General features: G+C 39.5%; 1 protein-coding gene across 1 annotated transcript in view; it reads left to right on the plus strand.

Annotated features, from left to right (window-relative positions):
• LAS1L (LAS1 like, ribosome biogenesis factor) overlaps positions 1–11,478 on the plus strand; it is a 37,610-nt gene extending 26,132 nt beyond the window's left edge. The window contains exon 13 of the mRNA XM_026066368.1: positions 10,673–11,478. Coding sequence (XP_025922153.1) covers positions 10,673–10,763 — 91 coding nt within the window. The 3' untranslated portion in view covers positions 10,764–11,478. The remainder of the gene's footprint in view (positions 1–10,672) is intronic.
• The last annotated feature ends 2,006 nt before the right edge of the window (positions 11,479–13,484 follow it).

Consider the following 13,484-nt stretch of genomic DNA (forward strand, 5'->3'; position numbering starts at 1 on the left):
CTCCAATCCTCTGCTTCTGTGTGGTTGGAGACAAGATCTGGTTTTTCTTTCTGTCGGTCTACCTGCCCCAGCTGTTTTGCCTCCATTTCCCTCCCCTGTCCAGTGGTCTTGTTGCTTCTGCTGGCAGCATCCTTGGTGGTGATAGAGAGCAAGTAGCCGGTTTTTGTTTTGTTGAATACAAGTGCCAACAGTAGCAATATGCTCCTGTACTCTCACAGGGAAGGGGAGGAATTGAAACTTAACCACCATAGCACTGTCCTCCTATATCCCACATTCCTCAAAAGTTTGTGCCATCAGTACACTGCTAGCTGGCCCTGCAGCTGGCAAAATATCTGGCAAATGTTTTCCTTGCTTTCTCATCAGCAACCTAATTAACCAGATTCTCACTGCTTTTGTTTTGTTTCTGGCAGCTTTCATTTAATCCCCATTAAATGTGTCTTCCTTCCCACTACTGTTACTTACAAGTCTTGCTTCCTAGCCCTTTATAAGAAAGGATCAGCTGTGGATGCTGGCAGCTGACCTGGAGATGTTTTACAGACAGTGTTTCCAAAGTCTTGGTTATATTAGATAAAGAAAGAGTCCTCAGAGTTCCGAGTCCCATCACAGTTCCTAATAATCGGAAAGCAGAACCATGGAGCAAGCAGTCACCAGATGCAACTGGTCCTGCTGCACCTTCAGTGTTAGGTTCCTTTTCTTTTTTTCTTCTTATCAGGTTTCAATATTTTGTAGCTGCTTCTGTGACACTCAGTTGTAGTGAGCCATGTGAAGCAGTTCATGTGTTTGCAGTTTTACAGCACTGGCGAGCAGGTAGCTGAGTGTTATGATTAAATGATGACTTGTTAAATCTCCCGGTCTCTCCCTGGTTTAAGCTGATGAAACATCACCTTTTATGACTTCAGAACAAATGTGATTTAGCTTTTGGGATTTGGAGGATATATAATGATACCTAGAAAAAGAATTTTTCTCGCTAGAATTTGTTAGGATTTTTGCAAATCCATAAAATGTGCAAAATGGGGAGGATATTTTCAGTTTTCCAAAATTTGCTTTCCTTACTATGCTTCAAGAGTAAAGCATCACTCTGTCATTAACACAGAAACTGGAAGTGTGGTGCTGGAAGATGTGATGTCTGTAAAGATGCTTTGAGATTCTTGTTTGAGCAGTCTGCAAAGATGCGTATGTAAAGGATCTTTTTTAAAAGAAAAAAAAAAAAAAAGAACATGCTCACATCAACATGCATCTAAACACAAAGCTACCACCTTTGATTCGGCAAGTTTCTGATTCACAGACTGCTGGAAGGTAGGAGGGTAACCAGGGGAAAACACTGTTCTGTTGTTTTGTGTGTGTATGTTTACTTATCCATCTGCTTTTGAACATAGCTGGAGACAGGCAACTGAGTTAGACCTTTGATCTCACCTAGTTCAAGCATTTTACGTTCTGGAATTGATGTGCATTTAAATCTGTGACCTTAACAGCACGAGGCAGTCTGTGGAAGATTCCATAAGTTGCATTCATATTCCTTTCTTGCTGCACCTTAATACTCTAAGTAAGAAATATACATGGCTGTTTTTTTAAAGACCTCCTTCTCATAACCAACTTGTCAGGGGTATTTCCTAATGCAAAAAACATTGGAAGGTCAGATCTATACTTGGTCATAAAAACCTACAAAATGCAGGGAGGTTAAAAAAAATATATAGCTGTTGAGTTGCTCTAGTTCTAAAAACAATTAGAAAAAGATTTATACTGTTAATTAGATAGTTAAATGGATTCTCATACTTAAAAATGAACTATTTCACTATCTGTAAGTGTTCTCTGAAATGCACTTTTCAATGATTTTTCACAGGAGGAGAGCCATTGCTTATCCATACTTTGGGTAATGTTTTCCTAGGCTTTACTTTCTAGGACTTGTATATGATTCTGCTGCTTGCAACAAATTAGAAATAAGGGATCCTTTTTGTCTGGGGAGATGAAAGGAAGCATAGCGAGTCATACAAGACAGAAATGGCTGTTGGGAAATGCTAGGTCAACTCATCTGTACATAGAAGAAGAGCAAATTATGTTGCTATAGGATAGAAAAATGCTGCCTATCAGCCAGTTGAATATTTCCAAGAGGTTCTTGAGCTCAAGACTTAGCTGAAGTATTTGGATTTCCAGGAATTTCTATTCTGTGCCATAGTTGTGTAATTATAATGGAAAATTTTGCTAAAAATACTTAGCAGAGGCAGAAGCCTTAAAATAATAAAGGTTATCTTGGGAAGGGGTGGACTCTGTCCCATAGTACTTCACTACACACTTGACCATGGCCCCTACCTTGGCCGGTAACCAAAACAGAATTGTTTGAGAAGGAACACAGCTCATTTGCTCCTGGAAGAGACAAACTTAGTCTGCATTATAGATTCTTGTTCACGTGTGTGTCAGAAAACTCCTCTTGGGATTTACAAATGAAAGGGCCTGTCTCTTTTTTTTCTTTTCTTTCTTTTTTTCTTTTTTTTTTTTTCTTCTCTCTCCCTAGTCTCTTCAGTGTTTATCTTATAGGTAATACTCAGTAATTTGATGTTTGCAAGGATATTAAAAAAGCAGTAGGTGACATTAGGGAATTCATGACAATGGTTGGTGTAGGTAGGTTGATTGTTCTTAGTGTTATGGTTAGGAGGAAGTTGCCATTCCATTTTATAATACAAGGCAGTAGATAGCCCTGGAGAGAACAAGATCTGTTCTGCAATGTCTGTCCTGTGGACAAGGGTTGAATTTGTACGGTGGTGCTTTGCAGGGAAGCTGTTACTGATGTTGCCGTGGAACTAGCCATCAGTGAAAACAATTACACAAACTGATGTTGYATTTAGAAACCTTGCTTTAAAAAGAGAAGGAAGGAGGGGAAAAAAAAAAAAAGCCCAAGCCACCAGCAAATATCTTGGAGTTAAGAGTGAGGGTGTTGTTTACCCTCTTACCTCAGTATTCTGTTCTCCTCACATCCTGTAGAACTAAAAGAGGAGGAGGAAAAGTGACATATAGGATGCAACTAACTTCCTGAAGAAATAACTGAAGAGCTGATTTCTGCTGCAGTGCCTTGTGATTGTGTTCCAAGAACAGAATGAGCCCCCACTCATTACTGCATTGCAGACCTGCACAACATGTGTTGCCTGTTCTGTGTAGCATAAAATTACATGTACTTCCTGAACTCTTATTGCAGAGAAACTCAAAGAAACCTACAAAGCGGATGCATAAGGGATCATCTTGCTCACCCAAAAGTTCAGCCACTTCTCAGGTGGAGGCTGGTAACAGCTAAGGCAAGCATAGCAGAGGTATACTGGAAAAGCAGTATCCTGGAAATTTAACATAGCAAAGGCCACATTTACAAATTTCTACCCACTCTAGGCTGTTTTTCTCATATTGTCATGAAAATAGTTTTCAGCATAGATGATTGCTTGCTTTTTCTTCATATTTTAATACATATAGCATTGAAACAATGTCAGCATACATTTGGTGGTGAAATTGCCATAGAGGTAAGTAATTAATTGCTTCCAGAGATTTGTAAGTTGTCTTGAAATTACTTTAATCAGAATTTCCTGCTGTTGTGTTCGAAGAGACCTCATTTTTACCAGAGAGGTTTACAGTTGCTCTTACAAGATTCTGCTGTAAGTTACGAGACCTTGGTGTCCAGAAGGTGCCTCTAAAGAACCTGAGGTTTTGCTTCAGATCATACCATTCTTCCTGCTTGTATCTCCCTGGCTTCTATGCTATGAGTATTTGTGATCAATTTTAGAGGATCTCATTGGTGCTGTGTAGAAGTAGCATGGCAGTATGGGTGATTTTGAGACTAGAAAAATTCTGTTTGAGTTGATGAGTAAAAAGATTGATTCTGTTCTATTGCTTCTGGTGATGTGTATCCCACCTCAGGTCTATCTGCCCTGTATTGTCATGTAATGTGTAAGAAAGTTTTATTTTTAATGTTCAGCTCTGTCTGTCCCTAAACTAGCACACAAATTGAGGTTAGGCTCAAAACATGCTCCACATCCACTTTTCACCTGAGCCCACAGCAGTATTTTGCCTACACTGCTCTGTGCAAGTACAGACTTAGTTATTGCAGTGCATCACAGGAGTACTCACTTGAAGAGATCATACTAAGTCATGTGGTACCAGAACAGAGCCATTGGGCCCTTCCTTGAGAGGAAGCAATAAGCGTTAAGTGTATATTTCTTTCTTTGGAGAAGGCTTCATTTGTCCATGAGGGGAGAGGGAGATTCCCAGATTTGTTAGGAAATGACAGAAGGAACAAGTTGTAATCTGCTCAGCAGATAAGGGAATAAATGGAAGTTGAAGCCTTCAAGATGAAGTGGAAGATAACTCTGGAGTTGACTTGTCTCTCGCAAAGGGGGTTGGGATGACCAGTTTATCTACTCTTCACTAGTCTGGGGTATTTTATGACTGTGTTCACAGTTGAATTTGGTTATCTGCCCACATTTTGGTGGTATGACATATTTTGTTTGCTGCTTATAGCAGTTTATGCAACTGGCTGGTACCTTTTTGGTTTGGGGGTTTTCCACAGAGGAAAATCAAAAAAATGAACAATTAAATACACTGTAAGATCATGTGCGTGGTATCTGTTAGGAACAATGCCTTTGCCTGTGCCTGCTTGAATGGCAAGCTAATTAGATTCCTTTGGAAGGGCAGCTCTCAGCTGTTGTTCATGTGTACTGCCTCCCGAATTGCACCTCTGCACATATAAGACAGTGTGCTGGGAAAACTGTTATTTAATTTCTTCCTGCTCTAATTGAAGGGCACTGAGTTATGTAGTAGTGACCAGCAACATTTGTCACTGCAACCCAGTGCCATCAAGAGCTTTTTCTAGCCTTGATTCTGTAGTAGGACTATTACTGTAAATTTTTGAACAATTATTTGGTATTCCAGTAAATTGCACCAATACCTTGTTGCGTGTACTGGCATGGTATCTGCAGTCTTGTTTTAGTGCCCAGAAGCGAGTTTGCTCTCCTGATTTTAAATGTAGTGTAGAATTTCAGAGGAAAGTTGTGTTCAGGTTGACAATCCAATGATCGTTCCCTTTCCCATTGAAAGGAGATTGTTGAAATTGTCTTCAGCTAAATGCCACTTCTTCACATTATTACTGTGGTTAAGCTAGAAGCAGTATCTTAAATGTTAGTGCATGTGATATTTTGTTTGTTTTCCTTACTTTTAAGCCAGGCAATTGGGTGATGCAAAGGAGTGTGAATAAATGCTCTGTGCCTGGACACAGTTTAAACTACTCATAGGCATGAGCTGGCTCTCACTTACTTCTAACCATTCATGATTGCTAAGGCTAGTCATTGTGGACAACTTCATAGAAAACACTTTGTAGAAAGCAGAGGGGAAAAACCCTCAATTTGTTCATTAAAAGAATTTTTTTAAAAGGTAAAAATAATCTAATGTCATTAAAACTATCCAGAGACCTGACATAGCATAGCAGGTTTGTTTTCGAGAGACTCACTCTCAGTGCAGAAGTAGTGTTAGTGTTAACTACTTAGAAAGGCCTGTGAAGAATTTGAGTTATGGCAAGCAGAGTCCTTTAAGAGCAGGAGAGAACATGCAAAGGTAACACTTCCTATCCTTAAGAAATGTAGCAATAAACTACTGAAGTAGTTTTAGTAATAACCTAAAAACTAACTGAAAAGAAGCCTCTGTATTTGACCATTTTTGTCCGAAGAGAAAAGTAATTTGAGGTGTTTGTAGGAATTGTAAGACTATCCTGTGGAATCTAATTAGTGCTTGTTTTCAGGAGTAGGATATTTGAGGGCATAAATTAATGACAAAGTGCCTGGAATTAGGAAATAGCAACTTTGTAATACATATATTTTATGTTTCTGATGGGTTTTGTCTTCTGAAGCACATGATTCTGGCTACTCTGAGAGCAAACAGAGCAGTGGTGAGATTGTGGGTTTGATTTCATTGTGCAACTTCTATTCACTTAACTGTATTTGGAGCTTTATAGCCTACAAAAATAACAGAAGTGTCTTTTTTAAAAGGATGGTCATTTCTTTACTGGCTTTAGAATGGAAGTTTATTCAACCTGTGAATCTAAGATTGACTAGAAAAAAAACATTTTAAAATATGTCTTTCATTTTCATTAAATGGTAGAGTTCACATGGATGAATCCCCTTGAGTTAACGGGTATTATGCTACGTTTTCCCTGGTGAGTGACAGCTCTTTCCAGACCTGCCAGTAAAGCATTCCAGCAAGTGGGTCAAAAGTAGCAAATACTCTGTCTCTCATACTTGGAGATCATGTCCAGCAGCTGATGGACCAGCTAGTTTCCTTCCCTTATCAGTAGCACTAGAGTCCTTTGGAGGAAGAAGCTTGGACTGTATTCTGAAACATTTAGTCATGGTGAGAGTCAATTTTATATAGATTGCAGATTAAAAAGCTGCAAGCTAGGTGTGGAAGTTTCGGTGCTTCATCTTTCAGATTCTGAAGTAAGTTAGCAGGTGTTACTTTCCCCTCTGTCCCAAATAATTGCTTTTCATGTGGCCAGAGATGCAGAGAGCAACAACTACAAGAGCTTCCTCTATACTCGGCCAGGGAGGTGGATTTATTTTTCTCTTCATACAGTGCTTTCTGATCTGCTTCCAGTTAGCTGTAGTTTGAACTAATGGTGAGTGTAACGTGTCATGCAGCTCATATTACTAGAAAATACCCACGTAAAGAATAAAAAAGCAGATACCAGGCCAAAAATAACAAGTGTTTCTCTATCCCTTTGTGTGGGTGAAAGGGGCAGAGAGTTTCTGCTGTTCAGATCACAGTCTGGCAGGAGGCCAAGGAAAAAAGCTTGGAAAGAAACATAAGGGAGAACTGCTGCTAAGGCAAATGAAAAGGAGCAGAACCTGGTTTATTCTCATGACTGGGCCTGGAAACAATCTAGGCTTCACCAGTACTGTTACAGGAATAATTTGTTCATTATTCTTATTCCCCTTGTGTAGGCAGCTTCTCCTTTTGCCAAAGGCCATGTGGCATCTGGAGGGTTGTCTGACTTGCCCAGAGGCAGAGGGGAGCAGAACAGTGTTTCCTGGCTACTTCTCATGTATTCTTCTATTCGGAAACCTCGTTCTTTGTATTGCAGCAACATGGATTTCTGCTTCCCTTTCAAAAGGGGTTTGTTTGGATTCTTCCAGAAGGTGTGTTTGCTATTTACTACTTTAGTTCTGCCCTCCAACTTCTCTGCCTACAGAGACCAGTTCTGCCAAGTTCAGCATGGGAGTAACAACAGTATGGTATGAGAGAATAAAAATTTGGTGCTTTAGATTTGAAATATCTGAAAGATGCTTAGGAAGAACATCTGCAACATAGGTAATGGGACACATCCCTTTTAGAAAGGGGTGGCCATCTTTACTTTTCCTTCTGGCTTAACAGACGTACAGCCAATCAAGGTAATGAACTGCAGACAGGGTTTCCTGCAGCACAGTTTCGCAGATTAATTTGGAAAAAGGGCTTTGGACAAGTCATGTAACAGAAGCACAACCTGTTGTTGCAGACCTAATTCACCAGGTGTGCAGATGGGAAAGGAGCGTCTTGGCAATCTTACGAATGTGTTTCGTCTATGATGTTTGTCTAACATCTGCCTGAATTCTGCCTACCTTGTTTGAGGTCTGTGCTTCTGATGAGTCTTTAGAAAAACTTGCTTACGTAAACATGTGCTAGGAAAAATAGGTTTCAGCTGACAAACTCCCTTCCCTTTTAAAGATGAACCAATCTTTAGAGACAGTCAAGAGCCTTTCTCAACTCCCATTCTTCACATTTTCTGTTTCTGTTGTTGCTGTTTTCTGGAGGTTCAAGAAATTGGAGAGTATGCCTTCCCTGAGCTTAAAGACTAAATCAACAGCCTAGCTATCCACAGGTTTTCTCCCACGAGATTGTTGGATAAGCTCTTGTTTTGTTCTTTCCCTGCTCCTGTTTCTCTGCCCACCATTTGTCACACAACTTGGTCCCTTGTGGAGCCTTTTGCACAGTTTCTCTGGTTTACAGTCAGATATTCCCAAAGACAAGCATGCTGTTCCTAAAACAAAATAGCCTGAATCTCAGAGAAGCAAAATAGTTCCAAAAGAGCTGAATCCAGCCCAAACCAGTGAATTTTGAGGCTGTAGTCCATTATCATATATTTAGCTGTCTGTGCAGATATACAATTGGAAAAAATTAATGACAAGCAAGTAGTTGTAGAACAGAGTAGCTCTGATTACTCAAAGAGCACTTTCTCCCTTGAATCCCAAGTAATAAAATGCTGTTACCCTGCTTAACAATAGTCTAGCTTCATCCCTCCTGAAAAGCAGTTAATCTGCTGTGATGAGCTTGCTCTTGACAACCTTCCTGCAGTACATTTGAGGTGGAAGATGATGTCAGTGTCTGTCTCCAGAGTCTCTGTCCTGGGGATGACAGCAGGCCTATGAAGTCATGAGTGATGAGGAGTGTACATGACTGGGGAGGAAAGATGACCTTGTTAGCAAGCTGAATTCTGGGTAGTTTCCATCAGCCAGAGGAAAATTGTCTGATCATTACATTGAATGAGGTAGCTGTAATCTTTCTGCGTTGGCTTTGTCTGCAAGGCTCCCAGCAGTGTTTCATCTGAAAAGGGAGTGACTGGGAGGTATTTTGACCTTAGGAGGAGAAAGTATCTGTCTCTGAGGAGCTCTGGGCAGCAGCCTCTGCTATATTGCCAATTATTCCCGTATCATCTGGAAAAGGCATTGAGCTTTTCAGTGTATAGCTTCAAGTTGCTGTAAATCAAGCTTCCCATATACCTTAATCTTGTTTGTGGAAATGATTTTGTGTCCTCAGAGGTTTTGCTTTGTTTTAACGTGGGACATTAAGTTCCTGTGATGCTTGGATGCTTTGGAAAAGCTTGCAGTTCATTCCTTCCTGGTCCCAAAAGGTTGCATTTTTCAGTGGATCTTCTAGTGTGTTATGGGCTGCGTTGTCAAAATTCATGCTTAGGTTTGCTGTGGCAGCCTCTGAAGCTTTGAATAGCTGCTCTCATCCTCAGATAGATATTTCTTTTTTGTGTATAAGCATATGTATCTTTTGTTTACTCCCAGTGTCAGTTTCATCTTACAACAGGGGCAAATTTGGGGGTTGGCAATGACCACTTGGAGAGTTTTCTGAGGGTGGAGTTGCTGACATGCAGTTGCTTCAAGGGTTGCACCGAAAGGTTGCATTGACATTTCTGAAATGGGATTCATCATTTAATGGTCATGTATAATGCCTGGATTTCATTGTCCTAAGGATGACATGTGCGAGCAGGTAAGTGGGACAGCAATATGTGCTGAAGGGTGAAGATAGTGGGTGGGCAGAGAATAGATTCTTGTTCTGGAGGCGCCTCAATTGTAGCTGGGATTGCATGAGCTGTCCTTGGGCGTAAGGAATAGAGAAGATAACAAACTTGCAAAAGACAACCAGGTTTTCCCTTTTTCTTCACAAATGTCAGATACCAGGTTTCAAGTGGATCTCGTAAAGACATTTTATTGTTAAAATTTAGCTCTCCCACCTTCCCCATTCTCTTAAAATGAATACAAGTGATAAAACATACCGTTAGCTGATGACCTAGTTACAACATTGTAGTGATTTAAGTTCCTTCATATATTAAAGCTTTGGATAAGGAATCATTTACCCTGTTCTCCACCTGTTCTTTGAGCCGTGTGTTCAGCAGTGCTTTATGTCTTGGAACACTGTATAAAAACTTATTGTTCCTTTGTGTGCTATGTTAGTCATGTTAATGTGTTGTTGTTTGGAGGAATCTCCCAGGACTCAACCCTAACTAGGTAACTTCTGCAGTGGAAAGGGGTTTTACGCCTGTTTGAGAGTGAGCCACCTTCTATATTTAGAAATGACTTAGCTTGCTGTGAGTGTCACCAAACAATAACTTCCTTTAAACTCTGTGTAAACAGTCTAGTTTCTGTCGTCTTCTTCATAAGAGCCATAGGAATGGCTAGTTTCCATGTGTCAGGTGCTGCATATGCTCTCTGATCCAGGCATTAGCATTCTGGGGCTGAGGCAGTCCTAGCAATTCAAAGCTTAAAGGTTTTTTTGCCGTAATGACAAGGTTACTTTTCCCGTTACAGAGGTGATATAACGTGTGCAAAGARAGGGGAAGATTCCTTGGATTACTCAGGAGTGCTGCTGCTCCYGCTCAGCAGCGGTAGGGGGAGTTACAGTCTGAACTGGAAACTTGGGCACAGCAGGCAGAACCAAAGCAATCAAGCAGATGTGTGCCTGTACATACTGTGCAACACTTATAATTCATGATAGTCAGGTTTCAGATCAGTGTTAGCATTGCAGTATTAGTATTTTGCCTCATTAGCTTGTATTCCTTGCTGCAAAGGACAGTTCAGATGAAAACTGTTGTGTGGTTATTTCTGAAGTCATGTCTCCCTAACAAATGTCCATAGCTGCTCATCTTTCCTTTGGTATGTGCTCACCTTTGGCACCTCAGGACGGTTCCCCCTCTTGAATGAACTGATGAACGTTCTGGCAGCTAAATGTCCAGAGTTAAAAGAGAGAAGTGGTATTTTGTTTTGGAAATAAAAACCCCTTTTACAACTTCCTTAATGAAGTTTAGAATGCTATCAAAATGACTTTGGTGATGCAAGCTTCTAAATCAGTTTGATGCTTATGTGGCTTATTTCTCTTCCTCTCACAGCTCTGCAGAACTGAATATTCCTGTGACAGGAGGATTGTTATGGACCCAGAATGACTTCCATAAAATAAAAAGTGGCCTTCAACTTTTCTAAGACAGCAGACTGCCCTCCAGCTTTCAGTATTGCACAAGATAAGTGACATGGAAGAATGAGTAATAATGATAGGGAAAAAGCCACTCCAGGACTCCTTTCTTTCTTTCCCCCCCCCCCCCCATAAAGATTTATTAATTTTGACCATGTAAATTTTACTTCATAAAGCAGTTGAATTTTAAGTTCCATGAGTAATCATCATTGTCTGCTTAACCACTATCATGAACTTTTAGCTCTAGCTGATGTTTTCAAAATATGATTAGTATACTTTGGAATCCTTCAGCATTTTTTTTTCCACAGTTAATAAACACCCTTGACTGAAGGCAATCTTCTTTCTAGATCCTATTTTTTCCTTTTTCACTCACATATTCTGAAAAATATACTCTGGTCCTCATTGGGCAGACTATTGAGCCTTTCTCTTCCAGAGAACCTAATGTAGTCATGTATGAGTTTGGATTATTTTGCCATAATTTTCATCTAGCTAGGATTTAACATGAAGCTTCAGGGATCAAGCCTAGCTATAGCATAGCTGAATAATCAGTTTCAGATGCAGTTCAGTGCATAAACATCTTTGGATTTTTTGTGTGTGTGAGAGAGAGAAATGTTTTCAAATGATACTCTTGAGGCCACTTCTGTCTCTTTTTAACTAAAATTTTCTGCTTGCTTTTGTTCCTATTCATGTTTTTGCTGAGATCAATAAACAATACTATGGTCTTTGCCTGGAGCTAGTGTGACTATTGCAGAAATGGGCTGAGTACCTAGTTGAAAAGTTGGTGAGAAAAAGGACTTACAGCTAGCATCTACTAAATGCAATTTTATTTAGCTGTATTAAAGGTACCTGGAACTTTAAGGCTTCTGCAATTACCTGGTAAAAAATTGGGAGCTTATGTGTGTACCTATTTCAAGACTTCTCAGTAAGAATTTGTTGGAGTATATCTGTTAGATCGGAAGACAGAGCCTTTCTCTGAGTCAGGCTAGTGGTAATTTGCAGTATTTAAAAACAAAGCAGGAACAACCTTTGAAAATGTCAATGTAGCATTGTGAAATGAGATCTTTTTAGTTCTTTAGAGCTACTGCTGACATTATATGCTAATGTTCTTTAGAAAGAGAGCTAGAAAAACAACAACTTTAGCAGTACACTGGACAGGATTAAATTGCAAGTTTAGAACAAAAACCTCATGGAAGCCTTTTAGGCTGGTTCTCAAGTAAAGGTTTAGCTAAGTATCCATAATGTAAATATTTTTTTTCTTTATTGTAATTTTTGTCATCCTGTCCTGCTGTGGTTACTGTCTGTTCAGCAGTCAGCCAAAAATCGTTTAAAATGGAAAGTACGTTGTACATTCCTCCTGTAGAAACAAGCAGTGCTGATTCTACACAATGAAGAGGAAAGCAAACTTCACTTCCTGTTAGAATAGATGTTTTATGTAAGCCCTTCCCCTTTTTTAATTAGTATTTTTAGAAATTTCTCCTTTTAATGAGTAGTTCCTCAAGCCTATTTAGGAAATTTTCAGTGAAGAAGTTTGTTCTTACTGCTCATCTGCTAGTATAGTTTCTTTGTGAGCTGTAGTCATTGCCTTGTGTATCTGCCATCACAATACCAAGGAAATCGTGGAACACAGATCCTGGTCTTCGATCAAATTGCAGAGCTAAGGTACTAGCAAGTGAAATAAAATAGTTAAATCCACTGCTGTGAAGAATTTGTAGGAAAGCACACAAATGCCAGATGCTTTAAAAAAAAAAAAAATCATGACTTAGGAAGTCTTGGCATGAATTTTATACAAAGTATTACTAGAGCAGGAGAAAAAGCAGGCATGAAACCAAGGGAAAATGAAGTCAGGAGTGACTGGGGAAAAGAAACATGAAATGTTTCAACTTTTAGAAAGCTACTAATATTCAAAAAACTGAAGAGGGGGCTTTTACTAAAACAACAGTAGTGTAAAACCTAGATGAGTTACTCGTGTAATGCTCTGTTCAGGATTATGAACCTTGGTGTCTAATCTGGTTTAGTCACAGGTGGAACAGTTTTGTAGCTATTTTCCCAAATATCTGGAAAATGACAAAATTAGTATAAATAATATATAATAAATGTAGAACACATTTAGATAGACTAGAATACCACACTATCTCTAGCTTCTTTTTCCTTTAATTAAAGGTGTGCTTGGTAAAATTTGTTTTCAACATGCTAATTTCCTTCTTTACTGGAAGCACGTTCTGGGTGGAAAAAGGAAATGCAGTTTTGATGTAGTCCTGAATACTTGATTTTTCCATTGCATTGGGCAGAACTTCTTAAGACTGCTTTCTCCCGGTAAACTAACTTATCCAGGTCCATGTTACAGTCTGAAAAAACATCTCTAAAGGGAAACTATAGAAAGGATACGAGATAGAAGCTGGGACTATCTGGAAGACTGCTGGGATAAACCACGCAAGTAGGAACCACTGCACTGTCTGTGGCCCCTCTCTCTTTTGCCACCTTTTAAATTTCTTTTCAATATAAGTGGATGGTGGAACTTTAAGATACTTTGTTCTTGTCTATGCAAGTCTTTGGGATTCAGAGAACAAAATATTAGAGGCAGCTACATTCACAGAATGAAAAGTACTTCAGCACTACTTAATAAAGGTTACAGTTTTGGAGAGGGAACAGGAAGATGATCCTGCAGAATCTAATTGGTACTTGTTTTCAGTAGTGTATGTGAAGACATAAATTAATTACAAAGTGCCTGGGAT

This window comes from Apteryx rowi, unplaced genomic scaffold, assembly GCF_003343035.1.
Source record: "Apteryx rowi isolate R43461 unplaced genomic scaffold, aptRow1 scaffold_24, whole genome shotgun sequence".
In the NCBI taxonomy this organism is placed as follows: Eukaryota; Metazoa; Chordata; class Aves; order Apterygiformes; family Apterygidae; genus Apteryx; species Apteryx rowi.